This window comes from Macrobrachium nipponense, chromosome 2, assembly GCF_015104395.2.
Source record: "Macrobrachium nipponense isolate FS-2020 chromosome 2, ASM1510439v2, whole genome shotgun sequence".
NCBI classification, from domain to species: Eukaryota; Metazoa; Arthropoda; class Malacostraca; order Decapoda; family Palaemonidae; genus Macrobrachium; species Macrobrachium nipponense.
In genome coordinates, this window is record NC_087201.1 from 102,044,736 (window position 1) to 102,066,930 (window position 22,195).

The 22,195-nt window shown below is 38.4% G+C and overlaps 2 protein-coding genes across 2 annotated transcripts in view; one reads left to right on the plus strand and one right to left on the minus strand.

The window, feature by feature from the left end:
• Nucleotides 1-14,482: 14,482 nt before the first annotated feature.
• The window catches only part of LOC135220856 (E3 ubiquitin-protein transferase MAEA-like), a 213,275-nt gene continuing 205,562 nt past the window's right edge, over nucleotides 14,483-22,195 (minus strand). The window contains 1 exon segment of the mRNA XM_064258420.1: nucleotides 14,483-15,861. Within this exon segment, the coding sequence (XP_064114490.1) occupies nucleotides 15,760-15,861 (102 nt within the window). The 3' untranslated portion in view covers nucleotides 14,483-15,759.
• Nucleotides 18,910-22,195, plus strand: part of LOC135221579 (E3 ubiquitin-protein transferase MAEA-like) — a 35,580-nt gene continuing 32,294 nt past the window's right edge. The window contains exon 1 of the mRNA XM_064259268.1: nucleotides 18,910-18,989. Coding sequence (XP_064115338.1) covers nucleotides 18,910-18,989 — 80 coding nt within the window. The remainder of the gene's footprint in view (nucleotides 18,990-22,195) is intronic.

The window sequence follows — 22,195 nt, forward strand, 5'->3', positions numbered from 1 at the left end:
GACTAGGCTCTACGAGCCGGGACCTAGGCTAAGCCAGACGCTAACTAACCTCACAGTGCACAAAAAATATATATATATAATAAAAATGAAAGAAAGAAGGTAAAATAGCAGGAGAAAAAATCCAGGAGTGTGCGACTAGCCCGAAGGCAAGTCTACCACTCAAAGCTAGTCAGGGGCCGATACTAAGAACCTGGACTAGGGTCTGGATAGAAAAAGTCTACATAAGGTGAAATACATACATGTATAACCACTTGAGTAGACGTAATAACGCGGATAATCAAAATAGAGCGTAAAATAATAAGGGATGTTCTAGGTATGGGAGACCAAGAACGAACCCAACATGCGGCAGGACCATGCTGCCATGCTTCCAGCCCCCGAGAACGTATCTATACCTAAAAAACGGCAAATACCGTCTCGGGGACGGAAAAAACTCGCTAACCGTAAATACTGAGTACTTAACTTAGCTGCTGCAATAGCTGTACGCTCCATTATCGAAAAATCCGAAGAAAGGGCACAAAATACACAGAGAGAAAAATAGCACTTGTAACTCGTGCGAGCTAACGAAAAAGGATGGCCACTAGAGGCGCAGCAGTCGCAAGCATGGGATGGTGTAGTAGTAGTACGAGCTGCTCCCTCTGTGGGACGGCTCCCCTCTTGGAGGGTTTTGTAGTGGGAGATTTCTATTGGCATTTGGCTCGTGGTAGTGGTCCACTCGCTAGTGTTCATACCGACACCCTCCTAGAGGGTGAGCGAGTCAGTCATACTGACCTTTTTCTTTATTTTATTTATTCTCTGGTATGTGTTAGTACATTTACCCTAGAAATAATAGATTAAAGGATATTTCGCTGGCGACACGAGCCAATCGCCCAGAAATAGATTTTCCTTACGTCAAAATCCTTTTTATAGTACTTTCACTACTTGTGGCAGTACCTAGGAAATTCGGGAGTGACGTGCCAATAGTCATCAACTGTGCCGTAGTTTTTCCATCATGGGGCCCAGGGGTACTCAAATAATTTATTTCAATGTTCATAAATTTTGAGTTTTATACAAAGAAAAAAAAAATCTTGAAAAGATATCATTGGCCCTTCGCGAAGTTAAATCTTCCGCCAATGGCACAAGTGAGAAAGGACTCGCAAATGTCCGCATCCCTACCCTACCCCAAAAGGGGATGGCATAACATGATTAGTATGGCCCAAGTGTAAGCAGAACCCGCTTGCTAGGACTAAGAGTATTATGTTAATACAATTATCCCCATCCTAATCACATTATGGGCAAACTGGATAGAAAGCCGAGAGTTCTATTCCTAGAACCAGGCCCCCCCAGGAATCCGTGGTCCAGTTCCACGGAATAGTTCCGCCTGAAAAATAGGTCCGAACATTGTCGGGTAGATGATGGATCTACCACAGTTCTCACTATTTAGCTTCGGATTTAACCCCACGTTAAGCCATGACATGTTTTCTCATTTATTTGCTTTCAAAAATTTTGGCAAAAATGGAAAAGTCCACATAAGTTAACTCGAAAATATATAAAGTCATATGGGACTCTTGGGTTCGAACCTGGGAAGAGATTCCTGAGGTTCGAGTGGCCCCTCACCACGTCAAGGTGGTCCCATAATGAGGGGCACTGGCATTCACAGATTCCATTACAAAACCGTATTCGCGTTGTTTCCATGTTTACAAAATTCATTTACTAAACCAAGACTTTTCACATTGAGTTTCCTGTGAATTCGTGTCAAAATTTTTTTTTCTTTATTTACAAACCAGTAATCACGTTGAGGTTTCTGTGTTTACAAAATTCATTTGCTAAACCACGACTTTTCACACTGGGTTTTCCGTGAATTCGTGGCAAGATTCTTTTTTTTTTCTTTTTTTTTATTTACAAACCAGTAATCGCATTGAGGTTTCACCACATTAAAAAATTGGGACGATCAAAATCATTTGCTACGGCCTTGACATGGCCCAGTCTGTCTCCGGTGAGATGTTAAAGGGAATCACATTTATGAGTAATACTAAGACCCATTAATATACAGTATTGAAAGTAGTGTATGCTGTTTATTACGTTTTATGTAAGATATTTTAATAAGTAATATTGGTAAATATTTGGATTTTATGCCTCATTCAAGAAGGAAGAAATTCTAGATTTATGTTCTAAATTTTAAAAGTTAACTGTTTTATGGGGGAACAGAAACAAATCATATACAACTCCCTGGTAAAAAAAATTTCCTTGCATATAGCCAAGTCAATTGCATTTTTTCAGCACTCCAGTGCAGTAATAAGGATGGTCTACCATAAAGGATATGCCATTCCTGTCATATAAGTAATTACTTTCAAAGCTTTTCAGTAACTGGCCATGTGTATTTTAGAATTTTGTCATCAACCCGACTGTAAACTTCAAGATATTTTGTTATTTAGATTTCCACAGAACTTTAGGTAAAATCATTCAACTAAGCAGACTGGCAAAGAAAAAAAAATGTGGTCTATACAATAATAGGATATATCTTCTTGCACCAGCTGGAAACCGGTTAAAACCAGCAAAGATTGTATAGCAAAGAAACTGAAATCTGGCAAGTCATGCATATATGAGGAGGAGGCTGATTAGCAACCTTTTACGGGCTGCTCTGTGAGCAAGAGCCCGTGCTGACACAAGGTCAGCTTAATCAAAAACAACAACATAGCAACCAAGCAAGCACCTCGTGACACATCAGTTTTTTTTGACCGCCTTGGAGAGCAGAAGCTTTTGCTCTCCTTCCGAGGTGGTTGCTTTGTTTTGCCCGTGATTCTTTGTGTTTTCTATTGTTTATTTGTGTGATTGTGCTTGTAATGGAGTCCTCAGAGTCTTTACGGCCTCGTCAAAGCATGTGTCCGGGCATCAGGGTTATAAGAATGTAGACACTGAGATGGCGGCTTAATATTACCTTGAGATGCCTGACTGTACCCAGTGCACACCACTTGAGCTAAAATGTTTTATTCAGCTGGCTTATATCATCATAAAATGCTGAAATTTATTATCTCCTCATGAATGAGGTTTAGTAAGCAATAGTACAAGATAGAGTAAAACTGGTATTTCGAAAGGTGTATGAAAACATTGAAATGTGATCTAGCACTAACAAATGTTAAAGTATAAAAACATTTTGCATATTTATTTTCAAAAATGTATCAAGCCACTGCTTATGCAGTAGGTCAAACAAGCAAAGAAAAATACAGTAACTAATACCACAAAGTTTCAGTATTTCTTGTTTCATTAATGAAACCTAGTGTCAGTTCATTAAACATTATGAGCATAAAACTGCAATCTATCAAAGAATTTTCCACCAGTTTGAGAACTACCTGAACTTCATACCTTAACAGTACAGTACTAATTACAAGAGTATAAAAATACAGGATCTGCATAAACAATACAGTATTATAAGTACCATCTCTAGTCTAATTGGGTTTTAGTAAAAGTATGGTGACAGGCCAAATTACATAAATAATAAAGCACTAAAAGCAATACATTCTAACTAAAAAGTGAGCAAAGATTAATTAAAACATTATAAATCATTTGATATGCTAATGATATCAACAACTATAAACCCTGAATGATTTACACCACCTGATGCCCTCATTAACATGCAGAATGCTCAGATGCACATTCTCTTTCAAAATGAACATGATAATTCTGAGGAAAATGAACAAGATAATCCTGAGGAAAAAAGTTATAAATCTATAGGAAACAACAAAATCTTGGGCCTTTCACTATGTAAAACTTTACAGTACATATACAGAGGGTGCCTAAATTTCCAACCAGGGGAACTACACCACAACCATTTCCTTTTACATAGTAATTAAATACTGTATGACAGTGATGGGCATACAGTACTAATTGAATTCAAGAAATATCAGTTTTGTACAAAAATTATACTATTTTATGATTCTACCATTCACCCAAAAGCAAAGGTACCAAATAATTATTAGGTGCTCTGCCGAAGTCATATACAATTTTGGCTGCAATCCAATGTTAAAGCACTATTATATAAAATTATACCACCGATTTGCCCAAATCAATAAATGTTTTCCCATGTGTTCTCATAATCCACCTATTTCATACCCGCATTCATAAAACAACAGACAAACCTAAAAAAAAACTGTTCAACAGTTCTATTACATGCCTAACTTCATAAAAAACCCTTACAATGAAGTATATATGTCATTAAGAAAAATATTTACACTGTAATGGAAAGTCTCATGTTACAACTCATAATGCCTATAAGTTGGTTTAAAATTAGACTGAAAGATGTCTTACAGATTTATGACTTTGGTGATACTAAACTAACCTACATATTAGCTGCCTGCAAAAAAAATTTACAAGCTTGTGCTACTAATCATTGAAAAGAGCAAGCTTGAGCTACCAATCATTGAAAAGATAAGAAACTGGCTCAAAAAATTTAATCTTCTTGAAAAATTAAATCTTTTATGCGTTGGTATACACACCAAAATCAGCCAAACTAATTTCATATTATTAACATTGGTTAATCTGTCAATTAAGATTCCACCACCCTAGTGGAATGAAGTAGCGAACTAAAATGTACACCAATGTGAAGTCCATTTCCATCTAAAAGGTTCAGCCCTTTAAGTCATGAATCTTGACTCAGTGGTCTGGTTTAACTTTTTAATTATAACCTAGATGACAGGATGTAGCCATATCCCACAACTTCAAAGGATGGTTAGTAAAAGGTAAACTGCTTAATCAGAGCCTGATAGTATGGAGCCTAAGTATTGTGGTTATCATATTTTATGGGAATTAGATGTGCAGTTGTTGGATAGATCCAATTTACCAATCTAAAAGTTAGTAACATAACTAGATTTTAAAAAACTTGAAGGTTATTGATACTCTCAATAACCTTCAAAGTTTTTAAAATCTAGTTATGTTACTAACTTTTAGATTGGTAAATTGGATCTATCCAACAACTGCACATCTAATTCCCATAAAATATAACCACAATAATTGGGTTCCATGCTTTTTTAAACATGCTCCCTAATCCTTCAAGTAAACAAATTTTGTACAATCAATAACCTTAAGACATAAAGCCACAAACCAAGAGGTATTCTGAAGGTAAATCTGTTTTATCTTGAAGACATAAGGCAGCTAACTAAACCTTTAATCTCCAGAATAATGGCCATATTTGGAAATTTAGCATCAAATATAAACCCAAAAGTTCACTAATCTTCCACATCTTGAAAAGCAACATTAGCAAAGTACTAAGTTACTTTAAATGAGAAAGTTGTAGTTACTAAAGATGTCTGGTTTCTGTTCATCTGCATTCAAGGATTGAGGCATGTGGGCTATTCATCCAATACCAATGTGTCAAACAACTGTTACCACCTTGAACACAGGATACTAACACGAACAGGTACATAATTTGATCTGCCATTGTATCAGCTGCCTTGGCTGTTTACCAGCATCTGTTTCCTGTGATGCCCACATGCACAGGTAATCAGTAAATACTACAAATTTATACAAATGAGACTTTAAAATAAGTTGTATTTTTCAATACTAACAAACCTGAGGTCTTACCATTAGGGAATTTTCTCAAGCACCTAGCTAAGTCCAGTTATTAATAGCACAAGGTTTTAATGGAAACTGAGATAGCCTATGGGGAAAGAGGTGGGCGGAGCTCAACCTCGTTTCCCCCAAGCAGATGCAGAGGTGCTTCAGTTCTCACTTCACCACCTTCAAAGCAAGCCAGTAATGGTCTTTCTTGCTCAGAAGCTAGTTGTTTTTAGCACTTCTTGCATTGGTATTCTCGTTTATCATTCTCATTTTTTTTATTAGTGTGATTCTGTTATATTGTGCTACCTGTGTTTTTTGCATTCCCATAAAATGCAAACCCATGAATCATCTAAGCAATCCAGGCCTCAGAGAAGATGCCCAGGTACTGGTAATAGCCCATGCTCTTGTTATTTAACTGCCTTGGATACAGACCCACATACCACTTGTAGCAAATGCAGATCTAATGAAAGTAATCCCTGTTCTGAGTGACATAATTGATCTCGAGGAATGGAAGAATTTTTGTAAAAGGAGGAAATGCAAGAGGAAATCGGTTGCTCCGTTTTGGGAAGGTTTCACGCCTCCAATGGCAGTAGATGCATCCATTCCTTCTTGTTCTACCTCTTCCGTGCTAAAATCTCCTAATTTTGCATCTTCTCAGAGGGACTTGACTCCTAGTTCTTCTGTTGCTCTGTTTTTGGATGATTTGAGGAAGGGTTTAGGAGATCTTGTAATTGATGTAGCTGCTCCTGTTCTTTTAAGGGGGCATCAGGGTGGATCCAGCTCCCCCTTGTACAGTGTGATATACAAACCAGAGCCTAAGCTATGATTGGTCACTAAAATTTACTAGCAAGTAACTAAGTGGTGGTTAAAGGGGATGAATGGGGGAATATTCTCACTCATTTGCCATCATCAAGCACTTTTTCCCTTCAGCTTCAGGGACCAAGTTGGACAGTTGAGGTGGGTATTATGACAAAAGGCTCTGGTTTGTGTACTTAGGAAAACTACAAACTATTTTTAAAATTTGTTACTAGTTTCCACAACCATACAAAAAGTCATTACCCTCCACTGACAATTGAAAATCAATTGTGAGCAAGTGGGCAATGACTCCCCTAACCTCCTATTCAGTCTGGCACATGGCTGAAAAGAGAGACAGGGCCATGCACAAATAAGGAAATCTTTAGAGAGCCAAGTGCAACTTATACGAGTCCCATGATAACTATACCAGGCTTGTTTGATTAATGGGTTCAGAATATGGCTCTGTGGCAGAATGAGTCACATCTTATCTGCTGAAGCTCTAAGACCAATTGCTTGATTAATTAGCCAACTGCACTTGCTCCCAGTTTGGCATGTACCTGGGATGAGCTGGGTGATCACACAACCTATTAAGCAGCCATCAGATCACATGGAGGAGGAGTCTGGGAACCTGTAGCATATGTTCTTCTGGTAAAATAGAGCACAGGCAGCTGATGCTTCAGACACAAATCACCTATGTCACCAAAAGTTACTCTCAAATACCCCTTGACTTTGTGAATTTTCATCCCCGTTGTACTGTATTTGCCAGAAATGCTGTAAGATCATTTGACACACTACAAAGTCAGAAAGAATAGGGTATACTATTCTTACCAACAGGCATCAACACTATCCTATGAGGTCAAGTCCAAATTTGGTAGCATCTACAGGTCACACTGGGCATAGAAGCCTTGTCTAGACAACCTGTAAGGTCCAGAACTTTTGAGCCCAGGGTTTCCACCATCCACTCAGAACTATCAAGCACGAGAGATAGTATAATAATTCTCAGGACACTGGACAAAAAAGCCAGTTACTTGCTTGGTCCAAGATTTGCTGAAGATTGCTCCAACTAGGAGAGACCCTTCTGCATCAACAGTTATAAAAGATGCTCAACTTCCCTAGTTGGGAAAGTAGGCCATGGGTGAACACTGGGAGCCTGCCAAGAGCCAGCAAAACAGGAATACTTGGACAGGAGCTACCTGAGCATCTGAGCCCAGAAGGGATAGAATGAGAACAGATTAGAAGGCACAGGGATCCATAATGTTCCAGGGAGCTGGGACCATTCTCCAGGACCCTCCAGGAATCTGGAACCAGAGAACATAACACCAGGAGCTCCCTGTTAAGCTGTGTCCAGTAGGTCATTGGTAATTCTGAAACTCAAACAACCTTCTCCCCAAAAAAGGAGTAAGGACTACTTGTCCTCACTACCTGCCCTAAGCAGCTGAACTGATCTGCTAAAACCCAATCCAACCCCTGCTTACTGATGATGTCACTGCAGTGGTGTTGTTGCTCATCAATACTATGGAGTGACCTTTAAACAAAAGTTGAAGACTTGCAGGGTTAGTTGCACCACTTGTTTTCCAAAATGTTGATCTGCAGAATAGGGTTCATCCTCTAAAAGCAGTTCATGCATGTGATGTAGACTCGTGTCAAAACAAACAAGACTCTTGAAATGTGTCTATGTATTGTTTGTTTGTTTGTATGGTGCTTCTACATTGCATGGAACCAGTGGTTATTCAGCAACGGGACCAACGGCTTTTCGTGACTTCCGAACCACGTCAAGAGTGAACTTCTATCACCAGAAATACACATCTCTCGCTCCTCAGTGGAATGACCAAGAATCGAACCCGCGACCACCGAGGTAGGACGCCAACACCATACCAACCACGCCACTGAGGCGCTTGTGTTTATGTATGCTAACATGCAAGTACACCTATGTTTCCAGGATCATGTACCCGTACATTTGGAGTTCCAAATGAACCAGGTACCAGCTGATGGTTCATTCACAGAATTTTCCATCATTCATGAGTGCCATACAATCGTTGACTATGATGCAAACAACCTGTCTACCTGTGCACGTTCAACAAAAAGAACACACCGTGTAAGAGGGTAATGGTGACTCAATCCCATGATTTTTGGGAGAAAACAGGCCTAGCTTGCTTGCTCACATGAAAGCAGCATGACTGGTATCACCAGTATTGGCTAAATGCACCATTGGTGGACAACCCGTTCATAGAAGCAAAGGATAAGTATGCCCGCTCACACAATAGCAGCATAAGGATCAGTACCACCAGTACTGGCTGAATATGCCGAGTTCCAAATTATCCATTCATGGAACTATGTTGCACGCAATGGTCATCTGTCCTGTAAAACTCCTTAAGTGAAAGCAATGTGATGAACCACTAGCAGACCAGGATGCAACATAATTGTGCACAAACAGCATCCTGGCACCTTTGAGCACCATACAAAGGTCTGTGTACATGATCCCTTTTCTGCATATATTCAATCTAAGGACTGTATGCACATTGAGGGGGTAGTGGTTACACTACCACCCATACTTCAGGAGAAACATAGATAAGTCAGGGGCAGTCATTTTATCTGAGAAGACATTGGAGACTAAAGGTACCAGGCACTCTTGTCTGCACATGCATGATTTGTAGGCTGTTTACTAGAAAATCTAGATGACAATGAAGACTCCACTACACATACGTCTGAAAAGCATGGGGCGAAAGGATTACTGTACAACTTCCATATCCATATCAACAGAACTGTGGCCTTGTAATTTTGTCCAGGCCTCTTTGTAGGTGCATACTTTGATTCATGAATTGATACCCATGGGTCAAACAAAGTGAACAATGCTAAGTAGAGTCTAGAGTTAAAATTACTTGTGTCATTCCTTTTGATAAGATGAATTTCATATTCCAACACAGCTTTATTTGTTTTAATTGGTTATATCATAATCACTAGCAGGAACACCTACACATGTCACCATCACAGGTATAATCATTCTTATTTTAATCAGACAAAATGGCTACAGTAACTAGCATGAAATGCTCTGCCTAATATCTGGCTTGTCAGTAATTTAACGAGGAAGGATTCTTTACCTACAATCAACCACTGTTATATATAGTTTTATGAAAAGACAATGCAGCTTCTTCAAATCTTTAATGGTGTAATGTTAGGAAGGTTAATTCTTTAGCTTTGATATACTATATATATTAAAAAAAAAAAAAAAAAGGTCTGATTTTGCTGACTGTAGTTTTTTTTTTTTTTTTTTTTTTTTTACCTTTTCAGCATTACACCAAGTTCCTCTTTAGTAGTACTATGAGCAAAAAACCTATGTATATGATTGACTTCAATTATTCTCACAATAAAAATAAAAGATAGTCCTTTCTACCCTGAATTCATATTTCTAGGCAAGTAATTCATGGCTGTAATCTTGAATCCCTTTCCCAGCTTAAATCTTTTGGTAATGAACATGATTTCCACCCAAAATAGATCCACCATCCCGTTCCAGCTGCATCATTACTCGTCTGACTTCACTGTCCCTTGAATGGGTGCAGTCATTCATCATTTGTTGAATCACAATATTATGATTCAACCTTGTGAATCATTAATCCAGTTGAGTATCTTCACTTCACAAATACACTAACCCAGTGAATGTTAGTATTATCCAGACCTCTGAGTCTAATAGAGCTCTTGGGCTAGTTTTCAGGAACTAGTCCAGAAAAAAATATTAAGACTTTACATATTTAGAAAACCAATTTTATTTAAGAACATGATCTTATTAAATAAGAAATCTTTGCCTTCACAAGATTGCCTTTTAATGTTGGGTTTCAAAAATAAATGCTTTGTTGGTTCTAAATTGGACATTCAACTAATAAGTGTAGGACAGTCATTGGTGTTTGGCATGTATTACATTTCACAGGGTCTAAATGTGGATTTGACATTCAATGACAATGTGAAAATCTATACTCTCTTTTTTTTCATCTGTCCATCAGCCTGTGGTGTTTTTGTATGGTAACACTGCGTCCCGGGCTTTAGATAGTTACATTCAGCTTACATTAAAAAATTATAATAATATCCTATTTCGAATATTAACGGTGTAATTCGCATACAGTAAATTATTAAAACACTTTTCAGTTGCAAATGTACACCCAGATATCCTTTTACTTACCTAAAACTTACAAATAGCGTAACTATCCAAAGCCCGGGACGCAGTGTTACCATACAAAAACACCACAGGCGGATGGACAGATGAGTATAGTAAGGCCAATACGTAATCTTGTTAATATAACTTCTTTAACTTTATTTTTGAGACAAAGACATCCATGAATGTACTTCAGTATTTATAGTTCTGTTTATCTGTAGTTGGTACTGATGTCCAATCTGTTTGAATTCAGTGAATAAAGAGACCACATAACTGTTTACTTGAAGTCTGACATTATTCCCTTTAATTTTTCACTGTAGCAATTTCAACTCATGATTAGAAGTTGGGCACTGGCCAAACCTGATTCCATGCAATACTCTAATCTCAGGCATGAATTAAATTTCAATGCAGAACTGGCAGACTGGTTAGTTTTGTGCGAGTCAGCTTTCCACCTCGCAATATAGAGATAGTCCCGATTGGTTTCTTCTTCCTGGACTCAAATGCTCCAATGACTGTGGTTCCAGATTTGTTAAGACTAGCCTTTCCATCATTGTCAGGTAAACACTTGTTCATAACATGATTTGATTGTGTCAAGTTTCCACCCCTTTTGTATTTACTATGAAGTTTCAACCAAAGTTATAACTACCTCTACAGTATCTATCAATGGTTACTACGAATGTGATTGGTCTCCACTCTTCACCTAGGGTGATCAGTCTCTGATAGTGTTTGTACTTACTCATGATATCCATCTCCACTTTGGATGAGGGAGTCTAACCAAGAGTAGTAATCTGCTGCCTGCACGTAGTTCATTCCCTGATATACCAGATGTAGTGTCTTCTTGGAAAGTAACTTAACATGAAAGCAGCTTGCTAGTATCAGGTAGGCTAACTCTAGTTACAAAGATTTGTAGACATTAAACCTAAATTAAACCAAGATATACTATAAAGAACAAAATAAGAACAAAGTTACAAAAACTTATTTTCTCTAAAAGAGATGATCAACAGCATATGAGGAGCAACTTACCCACTACATAGCATAAAGAACATGGTAACCTTGGCCATGTAATGTGTTAAAATTAAGCATAAGAAATCTATATAAAGCTGCAAATCCACATAAACTTACAATCAAATTTGCAATGTATATCTGAATTCTTTTCATCACTCAACTGTAAAAAAACTGATAAAATTGAGTAATGCTTAGTGTGATCCTGGTTTTGAAGAAACTACAGTAAACACTTTACATGAAGGTATGCTACATAAAACTAAATTGAATACTTAAGTGATAATCACTGACGCTCATATATACAGAACAGAAAGCAGCTCATGTATAAATTAGGAATTTCTTTCCTTCAAAAAATCATCAGTATATTACTCCATAACTGTATAGTATGGTAATTACATTACACTGCTGCAAATATCACAGAAAGCTCTTTTGGATATTATGATCCTGCTTTTGACAAAAGAAGCAACAGTATATTTTAATCCTGGTTCTGCAAAAACTATTATTTTAAATTCAGGAGTAAACATGCTACAGCAAACTAAATTAATCTGAACAAATGTCATAATTACTGATACTCATATATAGTATATGCAGAATACAACCAACACATGTATAAATTATGAATCTCTCTTAAGCTAAAAAGTGTTGATATATGTTATGAATATAAGTAAAAGCCCTTTCAAATATGAAACAATCGCAAAACAAAATGCTTTGAAAGGAACAAATTAAATTGTAATAGCCACAGAGCACATCATATTACAACTGACTGATTTCTAATAAAAATACATTACCTAAAAATTCTGCATCTAGCATACTGACCCTAGATACGTTTATGTAAGTGCAAACATTATATAAAAATGACATGAAAAAGCTGATACTGCATCTGTACAAAATCACAGCCTAAAAACCACCCTCAGTTAGACAACAATAACTGCATACAGCCCTAGTAAAAACAGTACATATACAGGCAGTCCCCAGCTTACGATGTTCCGAGGTTAAGGCGCTTTTCAATTATATTCATCAGAAATTATTTTCAGGGTTACAACGCATGCTCCAGGGTTACGCCGCCCAAATACTCATCTGGCAGAAGAAATAGGACACCAAAAATGCAAAATAATTAATATTTGAAGGGTTTTTTTGATGAAAAATTGCAATAAGAATGCAGTTTACATAGTTTTTAATGCACCCAAAGCATTAAAAGTAGGGTTTTCTTAGGATTTTTGACAATGTTCTGGCTTACGACGATTTTTGGCTTAAGACACATCTCAAGAATGGAACCCCTGTCGTAACCCGAGGACTGCCTGTATATGATGAGTTTTTTGTCTGGTAAACTATAATAATATATCATACACCGCAATCACTTCATCTTGACTTTGGATTCAATAGTTAAAATTTTATCATACAATACAAAGAATATCATCCACTAGCATTGCAATCAAACCCAAGAATTGATACACAACTGACGTAGTGAGACTAGGGGCCCAACCTGTGCTGGAGAACAATTACTGGAGAAATACTGTATCTTTATAAGCATTAACAGGTAAAAAAGATTGCATACTGTAGCACACATTCATTATGCTAATTTGAGTTTACTCCAGTGAATCAACACAAAATCAGAAACTTGTGTGACATAAACTGGCTTTTAACTGAATTTCCTTAGAGTGGGAGTAATAACTCTTATTTCATTTCTTCCTCTCTTTAAACCTCAGTGTCATAACATACAAGATAAGTATGACTGATTATCAAAAAATGTAATGTCCTAATACTGACTAATTAACATCTAAATTATACATCTAATTAGTGAAGTCATTAAATTCTGAACCACATTCATAAACTTATTGCATTAGTAAAGTAATATTGCACTTTAAAAATCAATGTCATATATGTTAAATGACTTTTAACAATTCTCAGGCATAATTGAATTTTCCTTTGATCTAATGAGAAAAGCCAAAATCTATTTGTATGATGTCAGCAAATATACAAATCTAGTGTTAAACTGACAGTATATTTATACTATACTATTAGCAGTCTCAGGGTTATGGCATTCTGACTTTAGGGTGTCATAAGCAGTTTTATGGCACTGTAAGCACCACTGATTCTTATTATTATTATGATGAACTGGTTTACGCCATTTTTCGGGTAAGGGTACGCCACCGGGAACGGAACCCACCCCCCCCATAAATTGGGGGACTGCCTATTAAAACATACAGTATGTACATAAAGCTTGTACAGATAAAGGAAGTGAGGGCTAGGTGTGTTTTTACCACTTGTAGATGACATTACCATTTTTAGAAGATACTAGTTTATTGAGACCACCGAGTTTTATTTCTGGACTTTCTTGGAGCTTACATAAAAGTAATTGGACATCTAGGTGGGAAACGACAAAAGGAATACAAATGAAAATGTTCCAAACATAGCTCATTTAAGTTGTATCCTCCCAAAAGACTTGTGTGGTATAACATTAATTATTTAACCAATGCATGAGCTAATCTATCTTCCTCTCTCATTCCTTGCTTAAGGGAAAAATTCAGTATCCTCCTGTACACAATTAACCTACCACTTTGACAGATTGGATTATGTTGTTCTGCATATAACTGGATGACTCTTTTCCTCCAAATCTTTTTATACAGTATTTTAATTATTTTAGTTTCAGTTACACATTTTATGAATTAATATTAATGAATGATGTATTTTGATTAATATAATATATATATATATATATATATAATATATATATATATATATATATATATATATATATATAATATTATATATATATATATATACGTATTGTATTAATAATCAATGAAAGCTCTCGAGTTAAAGATCCATTTATAATATACCAGATTGTTTATTTTCAGCAAAACATCACTCTTTTAACAAGGTTTACTTATTTTATTGTTCCCACTTTCAGCTACTAATTTCACTATTAATCATAACCTACGAAGGTTAGCTACTGGTAAAGAATAATTTTGAAAAAATTGATTATTACTATAATTAAGTAAATTAACCAACTCAAAATTATAATTCTTTACTTTCATACAGAAGTCTCAACATTTAAATGAGAACAGGACTGGACAGCTAATTTTTATAAAATATGGCTCAGAAATATCATTAAGATAAACTGGACATGTTGAGGGAAGACAATTCCTTAAAGTATTTGTGTTCTTTGCAGTCCTAAAATAATATTTTCAATTTGCTTTGATATATACATTGTTTCATTTAATGTTTTTATCATGTGTTCTTGATAGTAAAATAGGTACGTATACAAAATCAAACACAAGCAAACTGTACCTTGAAAGAACCATAAACATGTAAAACTGTAAGACTTCAGTAAAGAAAAAAAAATACTATGCAAACTTCACAAACACATGGTCTGTTTATGTAATTTCCATTCTTACAGTTTGTGGTTTAAATCAACAGGTTTTGGTACCTATTTATGCCAAATATCTTCAATTAAAAATGGTGGATTAATAACAATTTCAAATACCATTGACATTACTGGCAATAACAAAGAATCTTGAATAATGAAATAAAAAAATACCCTTTTCAGTTTTTAACATTTACAGTACCTGAGTTTGGTTGTAATTCTTAATTCTGCATATCTTTTTGATTAATTAAAAAGTCAAAATATAAGTCTACTCCAAATTAAAACAGACTACAACTCATACATGTATGTAATGCAGTTTTGTAATACTTCAAATGGTAGCACTCCTTATGTCAGTCCCTAGGTGTATCTGTACTGTAATATGCCGAATTAGAATTGTTATCCATGTATACGTACTTCAAGTTCTAAAGAAAAGCCGACTCTACAATATGAAAAAAATTGAAACAAAGCTTTACAGAAGCTCCAGGATTATCTTGCAGTCACTGGCCATATACCACTAGCTTTAAAGAATATGTCACTTCTGTGCATTGCACATTGCATGTACAAAATGTACATTTTATTCTGTACTTACATTTACAGTGTGGACAAAATGTACTCTGCGAAGAGTAGTTTGCAACTATTCCCAAGTAAAAAACTTTTATCCCACGAGTCTCCACTGAATTTGGTCTCCTTCCGTAAAGATATGTAGATATAGATAAGTAAAGCCTTCCTTTAATCAGTCACATGAGGACACACCATGATTCTGATAAAAGTTATAAACTTCATAGTATTATCTTATTTTTCCTTGTGATTTCATTATGGCAGCTTATGTGAGCAAATAACACTACATATATATACAAAAAATCTGGTATTAATAAAGATATCACAAGGGAAAATAATGTATATCATAAAGGACAAAATCAATTCACATGACAAATACTTTTTCTGCTTCACTGATATTAAAAGTCTGTCGAGTGCGAGGACACACAATGGAACCATTGTTTTCATCAGCCATCTGCTGAAGTGCCTGGAAGACAAAGTTTACATTTGGCATTTTGAGTTTCAAAGCTTTTCTTAAAGAGATGTTTCTTTCCAAGAGTTATATCATCTTAAGTATCCTATACTTTCCAATATCATACTTCATTAATTTTGAGAAATACGATCTCCTTACCAAGAGCCTTATTACAGATACGTACATAGTTTTACCTAACCACCTATAGTTTTATAGAGTGAAACTGACAGGTTCACTATTTAATTGAATGGAGAAACAATTAGCTTAGAAAATCACACCTTCATGAAAATTTACTTACTAGATAAACTAATGACAAAATTTTAAGCAAACATTCACTAAGTTGTACATTACAGTTTTGTTATTTCAACAATCACATGAAATGTTCTATGCCTAATGTTGTACTGCATTCCAAATTCTTTAACAAAGTGCTTGGATGGGTCTTGTCCAACCAGATATAGCCAAAGAACAATAACAGCAGCATTTTCAAGACAATAAAAAAAAAAAGACTAATGCTTGAAAGGTAAATAGAATATACCTGATTAGTCACAATAGCAAAATTCTGAAATATACATTAAGGCTGGTACTTCCCTGCATAATTGAGGTATGGACATTTTGGAAGAAAATGAAATTCTGATATGTTAAAACATATTTATCCCATCTGTGGCTGAAGTACAGTGCAACATAAATGACAAATTTTAAATTAATTTGTATTTTTCATAGCTAACAAACCTGCGTCTTAACATTAGGATAAATCTTCTGGCACCATCTGGAAACTGGTAAAAAACCAATAGGATTGTATATGCAAGGAATTGGTGGCATCTGGCATGTCACGGAAACGAGGTAGGGAGAGGCCAGCGACCCAACTTCAACCTGATGATGAATTAGTTTTTCTTCCTACCCACGGTTAACAGAAAGAGGGTTGATTAGAGGTGGACAGTCAATGTTAAGACCACAGGTTTGTTAGCTATGAAAAATACAATTTAAAGTTTGTCATTTGTTCAATAGACAGAATAAACCTGGGTTTAACATTAAGATAGACTCACTCTTGGTGGGAGGTAGGAGAGTCCTGAACAGACTGGAGGTTTGTTCACACTTGGTCACACTTCCTGGATAATAGAATTCAAAGGAAGGAGACCTAAACTCTGAGCTGTTAGACTTTATGTCTATCTAACATTCAGACAACAGGGCTAAAATACAATGCAAAGATGCATTGCATAGGAGGAAGTTAAAGAGCTAGTACATCTGTACTGATAACAAACTAAGGTAGTAACCTGTATGGGTTTGTTATCATCCTCTCTCCTTGCTAGAGAGGGGAAGGGTTTGATACTGGAGAGAGTATATTTATACAGAATATAAAATACTCTAACAGTAAAGCTACTTACTTCACTCACCTGTATCGGCGAGTTCCAGTGTATGATGGATCCATCTTCTTACCATCCCTAGGCAGAGAACAAAGGGAAAAAGGGGAAAGAAAAAGAAACCAAATGTCCCACTAGGGGCACTGGATGAGCTACACTACTTGCTGAGCAGCCACCATTGAACTTAGGGACAAAGTGTCTAAGGACAAGTAGACAACATCCCTCAGGTAGAAGGAAGTGAAAGTGGTTTGGTGAAGCCAAGAACCAGCAAAAATCTTATGAACAGACAAGTTCTTCTTGAATGCAAAGGAGCTTAGTCCTCTTAATGTTGTGTGCTCTTACATGCACAGTATTGGCAGATGATGAGAAGTAGTTAAGCTTAATCATTTCATGTAGCCAAAACAAAATGGTATTCTAGGACACTTCTTTCTTAAATTGGCTTGTGCTTACAAAAAGTTTTTGGCACTCCAGTCTAACATGCCAAGTCCTTTTTAGATAACTACATAGTGCTCTGACAGGACAAAGGAGTAATTCATATGGATCGCTGTCAACAAAATCCCCAAGGGAAGGGATAGAAAACGGGGTAAATCTGTCATCAAGAATCGAGGGACTTAGAGTCTTAGCAATGAATTCAGGAAGAAATTCAAAGGCTACAGAACCCCAACCCCTGGTATGTTGTGCATCAAAAGTCAGGTCATGGAGTTTGCCCACTCTCTTTGATGAAGCCAAGGCTAAAAGGAAAACTGTCTTGAGGGTCATGTCCCTGTCTGGTGACTGACGTAGTGGTTTGCATGGGGCTTGAGTGACACTACTTAGCACCAGAGTCAGATTCCAGGAAGGAGCAGAGATTTCCCAAGATGAACTTAGGTTCACATCCTTCACACAGAGAGCCAATCCCAAGACAGCCCTGTAGCCCTTAATAGAAGAAACAGAAAGGTGTTTTCTGTTCCGAGGAAGATCAGGAAATCAACTATCTGCTGAATATAAGTTCCGAGTGGAGAGAAACCCCTTTGACAACACCTATCACAGTAGACAGCCCACTTTCCCTGGACACTGCTGAAGATCTTCCAAGGAAACCAGACTTCCGAGTTGCTGCTCTGCAAGAAGAGCCTCTTGTTCGCCGGAGATACTGGATAGTCTCAAGCCATGAAAAGATAGGGATCCTACTGACCGACTGTATTTCGCTACATGAGGTTGACAGAGTAGATTGTGCCAGGGGGCATTTTTCTCTGGACTGCTGAGCGCTAAGAAAGCATATCTGGAAACCACTCTGCTTGAGGCCACAAAGGAGCTACTAGGGTCATCCTGAGATTTTGTGAAATCGTTACAGGCAGTCAGTCCCTGGTTGTTGGTGGGGGTTCTGTTTGCAACAGTGTAACGAAATTGGCGATAATAGCATGATCCCCAGTTATCGGCAGTGATCCTTGGTTATCTGCACCTATAAGTGGAGATCGGCACATATCTGCGCTGATAACCGGGAACTGTCTGTAGTACTATGTTTAGGACATGATGGATCAGGCAAAAGGCAGGAAAGGCATACAGGTAGTGTTCAAGCTATGATAATTTGCCTTAAGGTAATCTGATTTTATGATGATGTTAGCAATCAATACCTGATACAACAGTATTTTGATTTTACATATCTTTTAATTTTTCACACTATGGGTGCAAGCATTAATAGACAATCAGGCAACATATGGTGTACGATATGTTGGCCCGAGAGCAAGAGGCTGGCATTGGTACAGCTAGTGACCTAACTTGCTCTCGTGTTAAACAAAGTAAGATTAGGTCAGTGTTCATTTGTGATTTCTGCATATTTTACAGTAATTAAACTCTGAAAATATGTCTGCCAAAACAAGTAAGTCTCCTGCTGGTAGTGGAAAAAGTAAGAGGCATTCCATCAATTTGGGGTACAAAATGAAAATTATCAATCAACATGAAGCAAGAAAGGCAGTTATGGTAATGGCATGTGACAAGAATTTATCGCAGTCAACGATATCCGCCATCCTTAAAGACAAGGAAAGTGTAGTGGACACTAGAAAGGCATCTGCTGCCATTCATTTGACTCTCAGAAGAGGGGAATCTCCCACCGGGGACCAGAAATCCTTCAGTCTCCACTGCAGAGACCGAAGACGAAGTCGACCATGAGGGACCAGCTTCCCAGAAGGACCTGCTGCTGGTGAGCTGGCTGTTTGGGCCATTACAGGAATAAGTGTGCCACTGACTGAAACCTCTCCAACCTCTGATTCGACGGAAAAACTCTCGACGCTGCCGTATCTATAGCCATACCTAGATAGAGAGCTCTCTTTCTGGGAATCAGACTGGACTTCTCCAGGTTCACTACTATCCCTAGCCCCTGGCAAAGCTGAAGAAGATGATCTCTGTCCTGAAGTAATTTCTCCCTGCAGCTTGCCAAGACCAGCCAGTCATTGAGGTATCTTAGGAGGCGAATCCCTTGAACATGAGCCCATGTCGAGATGAGGGCAAAGACCCTTGTGAACACCTGAGGAGCTGTAGTCAACTCAGCTGAAGCAAGAAATCTTGAATTAGAAGACCTGCTCTCCCAGAATGAAGGGAAGAAACTTTCTGGACGAAGGGTGAATCGGAATCTAAAAGTAAGCATCCTTCAAGTCTATTGACAGCAAGAAGTCATTGTCTCTTACCACTGCCAACACTGTCCAGGCCGTCTCCATCCTGAACCTCGCCTTCCTGACAAAGTGATTGTGTGGAAAGGTTGATTACTGGGTTCCAGTCGCCCGTAGCTTCCTCCACCACACTCTTCTTTCACATCTTCAACACTTCCCCTCGAAGAGCTAAATACTTCGGGGAGTCGTAAGCATGCATCCGACTGAGAGGGGGAGAGAAGTTGAACGGTAGTAGATATCCCACCTGAATAACATCTATTACCCATTTCTCTGCTCCATGCATTTGCCATTTGGCCCAATGGCCCGCCAGGCATCCCCCTACCTGTGGTAACGGAGAGGGAAAGGTGCTCACTCTATCGACGAACCCCTCTGCTCCTCCCTCTAGAGCCCCTTCCAGGCTTGAAAGGAACAGGATTGAAAGGGACATTGTTGTTGTTTTGACTTCGGCTGTGAAGGAGAGACTCTCACAGAAGTCGATGCAGAGGAGGAGGACGAGAACGAGCCTCTGACTTAGACATTGCCTGATGGATCAGCCTATCCTTAGTAGTAACTGCTCATCGCCGGTCGATCGTATCTTCCAACTCAGTTCTTGGGAAAAGAAACTAAGAATCAAGGAGGTCCCCATTCTGGAGAGCCAACAAGGACTCCGAATTTACTGACCCCACCACCTTTGACAAGGCCATGTGTCCCTCCTGGCCAGAAGGAGGTTAGCCCACAAAGTTGCACTAAGGTGGCCCCAATATGAGATAGCCTTCACACCAGACTGCAACAATAGAGCCAAGGAGGAAGAATTGATTAAACCTCTCTCAGCTCGACCCGAAGCAATCCTGGCAACAGCAGCAGACCATAAGTCCAGCCAGGAGACAGTCTGGAAGATGGAAGCAGCCGCATTTTCCCTAGCCAAGGCATCTTGAGACGAAAAAGATGGACCTTCAGACCTAACCTGATCTAGGGTCAAACCAAATTTAAAATGAACCACATCTGGAGTAAAGTGACGGGACATCAATTGAACCACATTAGTGCAGTAATACTTCCTGTGCCGCATCAGAGGAAGAGGAAGAAACTTGGAAGATCTATTGGAGCACAGAGAGCTGTCAAGCCGAGACCAAGGTGTTCACACGTTGTAAAGTGGACTGAGTATGGCCCGACAAGGGAAGCTCAAACGAAGGCCTAGAATCTCATCTGGCACCCAGTAAGACCTCTATACCTGTAGGAGTCATAGAAGACTGAGCCTGTGTCAGACATTCAAGATTGTTGAACTTACGAATGAGATCAACAACCTCAGAGAAACGAGACCAAAACCCCTGGCTCTCTCCTTCCCCCTGCTCCGGCAAAGGAGACCGACGACACGAAGAAGAAGAGGGCTTGGAAGGATCCTCACCCTTCTGCAACAGCATTGGAGAGGCTTGCCTAGGTAGCCTAGCATCATGTTCCTTATTGGATGGAGTGGAGCCCCTAAACACTGAAGATCCCAAAACCAAGGGTTCCAGAACACTGCCACGCAACAAAACTAATACATGGTCCCGACTTGAGCCGCGTACACGCTTGTGCGACAAACCACTTACACATTTGCGAGACAAATCCCATACACATCCACGTGACGAACCACATACGCGTTAACGGGACAAACCACGTACAAGTTCGCAGGACGAATCACATATGTGGGCATGCGACGAGTCAAGTTCATGTTTATGAGACGACAACAGACCACAGTCTCAGGAGAAGGAATGATGTAAAGAACTGCCTGAAGGAGACTGACTCCTAGGGTTCCAGTCTCTAGTTGGAGAGCAAGAAACATTTCCATGGACCAAGGATGTTTCACATTATCGACCATCAACCGCTACCTCACAGAGAAAAGAATCCTTGGAAGGAGCCGGAGACACCATCGTAGCAGATACCTTCGACTTTTTAATTGGCACCTTATCATCCTTCCAACAGACTGGAACAGGAATAGAGTAAGGGGTTAGCCCCACTGATATCACAACCATATACGTGTAAAGAAGTGTAACAAGTGCATAAGGAAGACAGCAAAGCACTCTTAACACTCCCATTGTCAAGAACATGTAAAAGTAAGGGAGTGGCCCAGCTGTGGAAGGAAGACAGTGAAGAATCCCTCTCACACACCGCATCTCCATGATCGTGAACATACACATGCACACAAGGGAGAGACATGGCCGTGAAGTGAAGTTGATGATGCATTGCTCACATGTACAGGAGAGACATGGCTGTGTAGGGAAGTCGGCAATGCCTTCCCTTCTCTTACCTCCCTTCCAACCTCACAAACACATACATATACGTGATGAACACGGCCATGTTGAGAAAATGGTAGTGCACTCCTTTCGCTTTCAG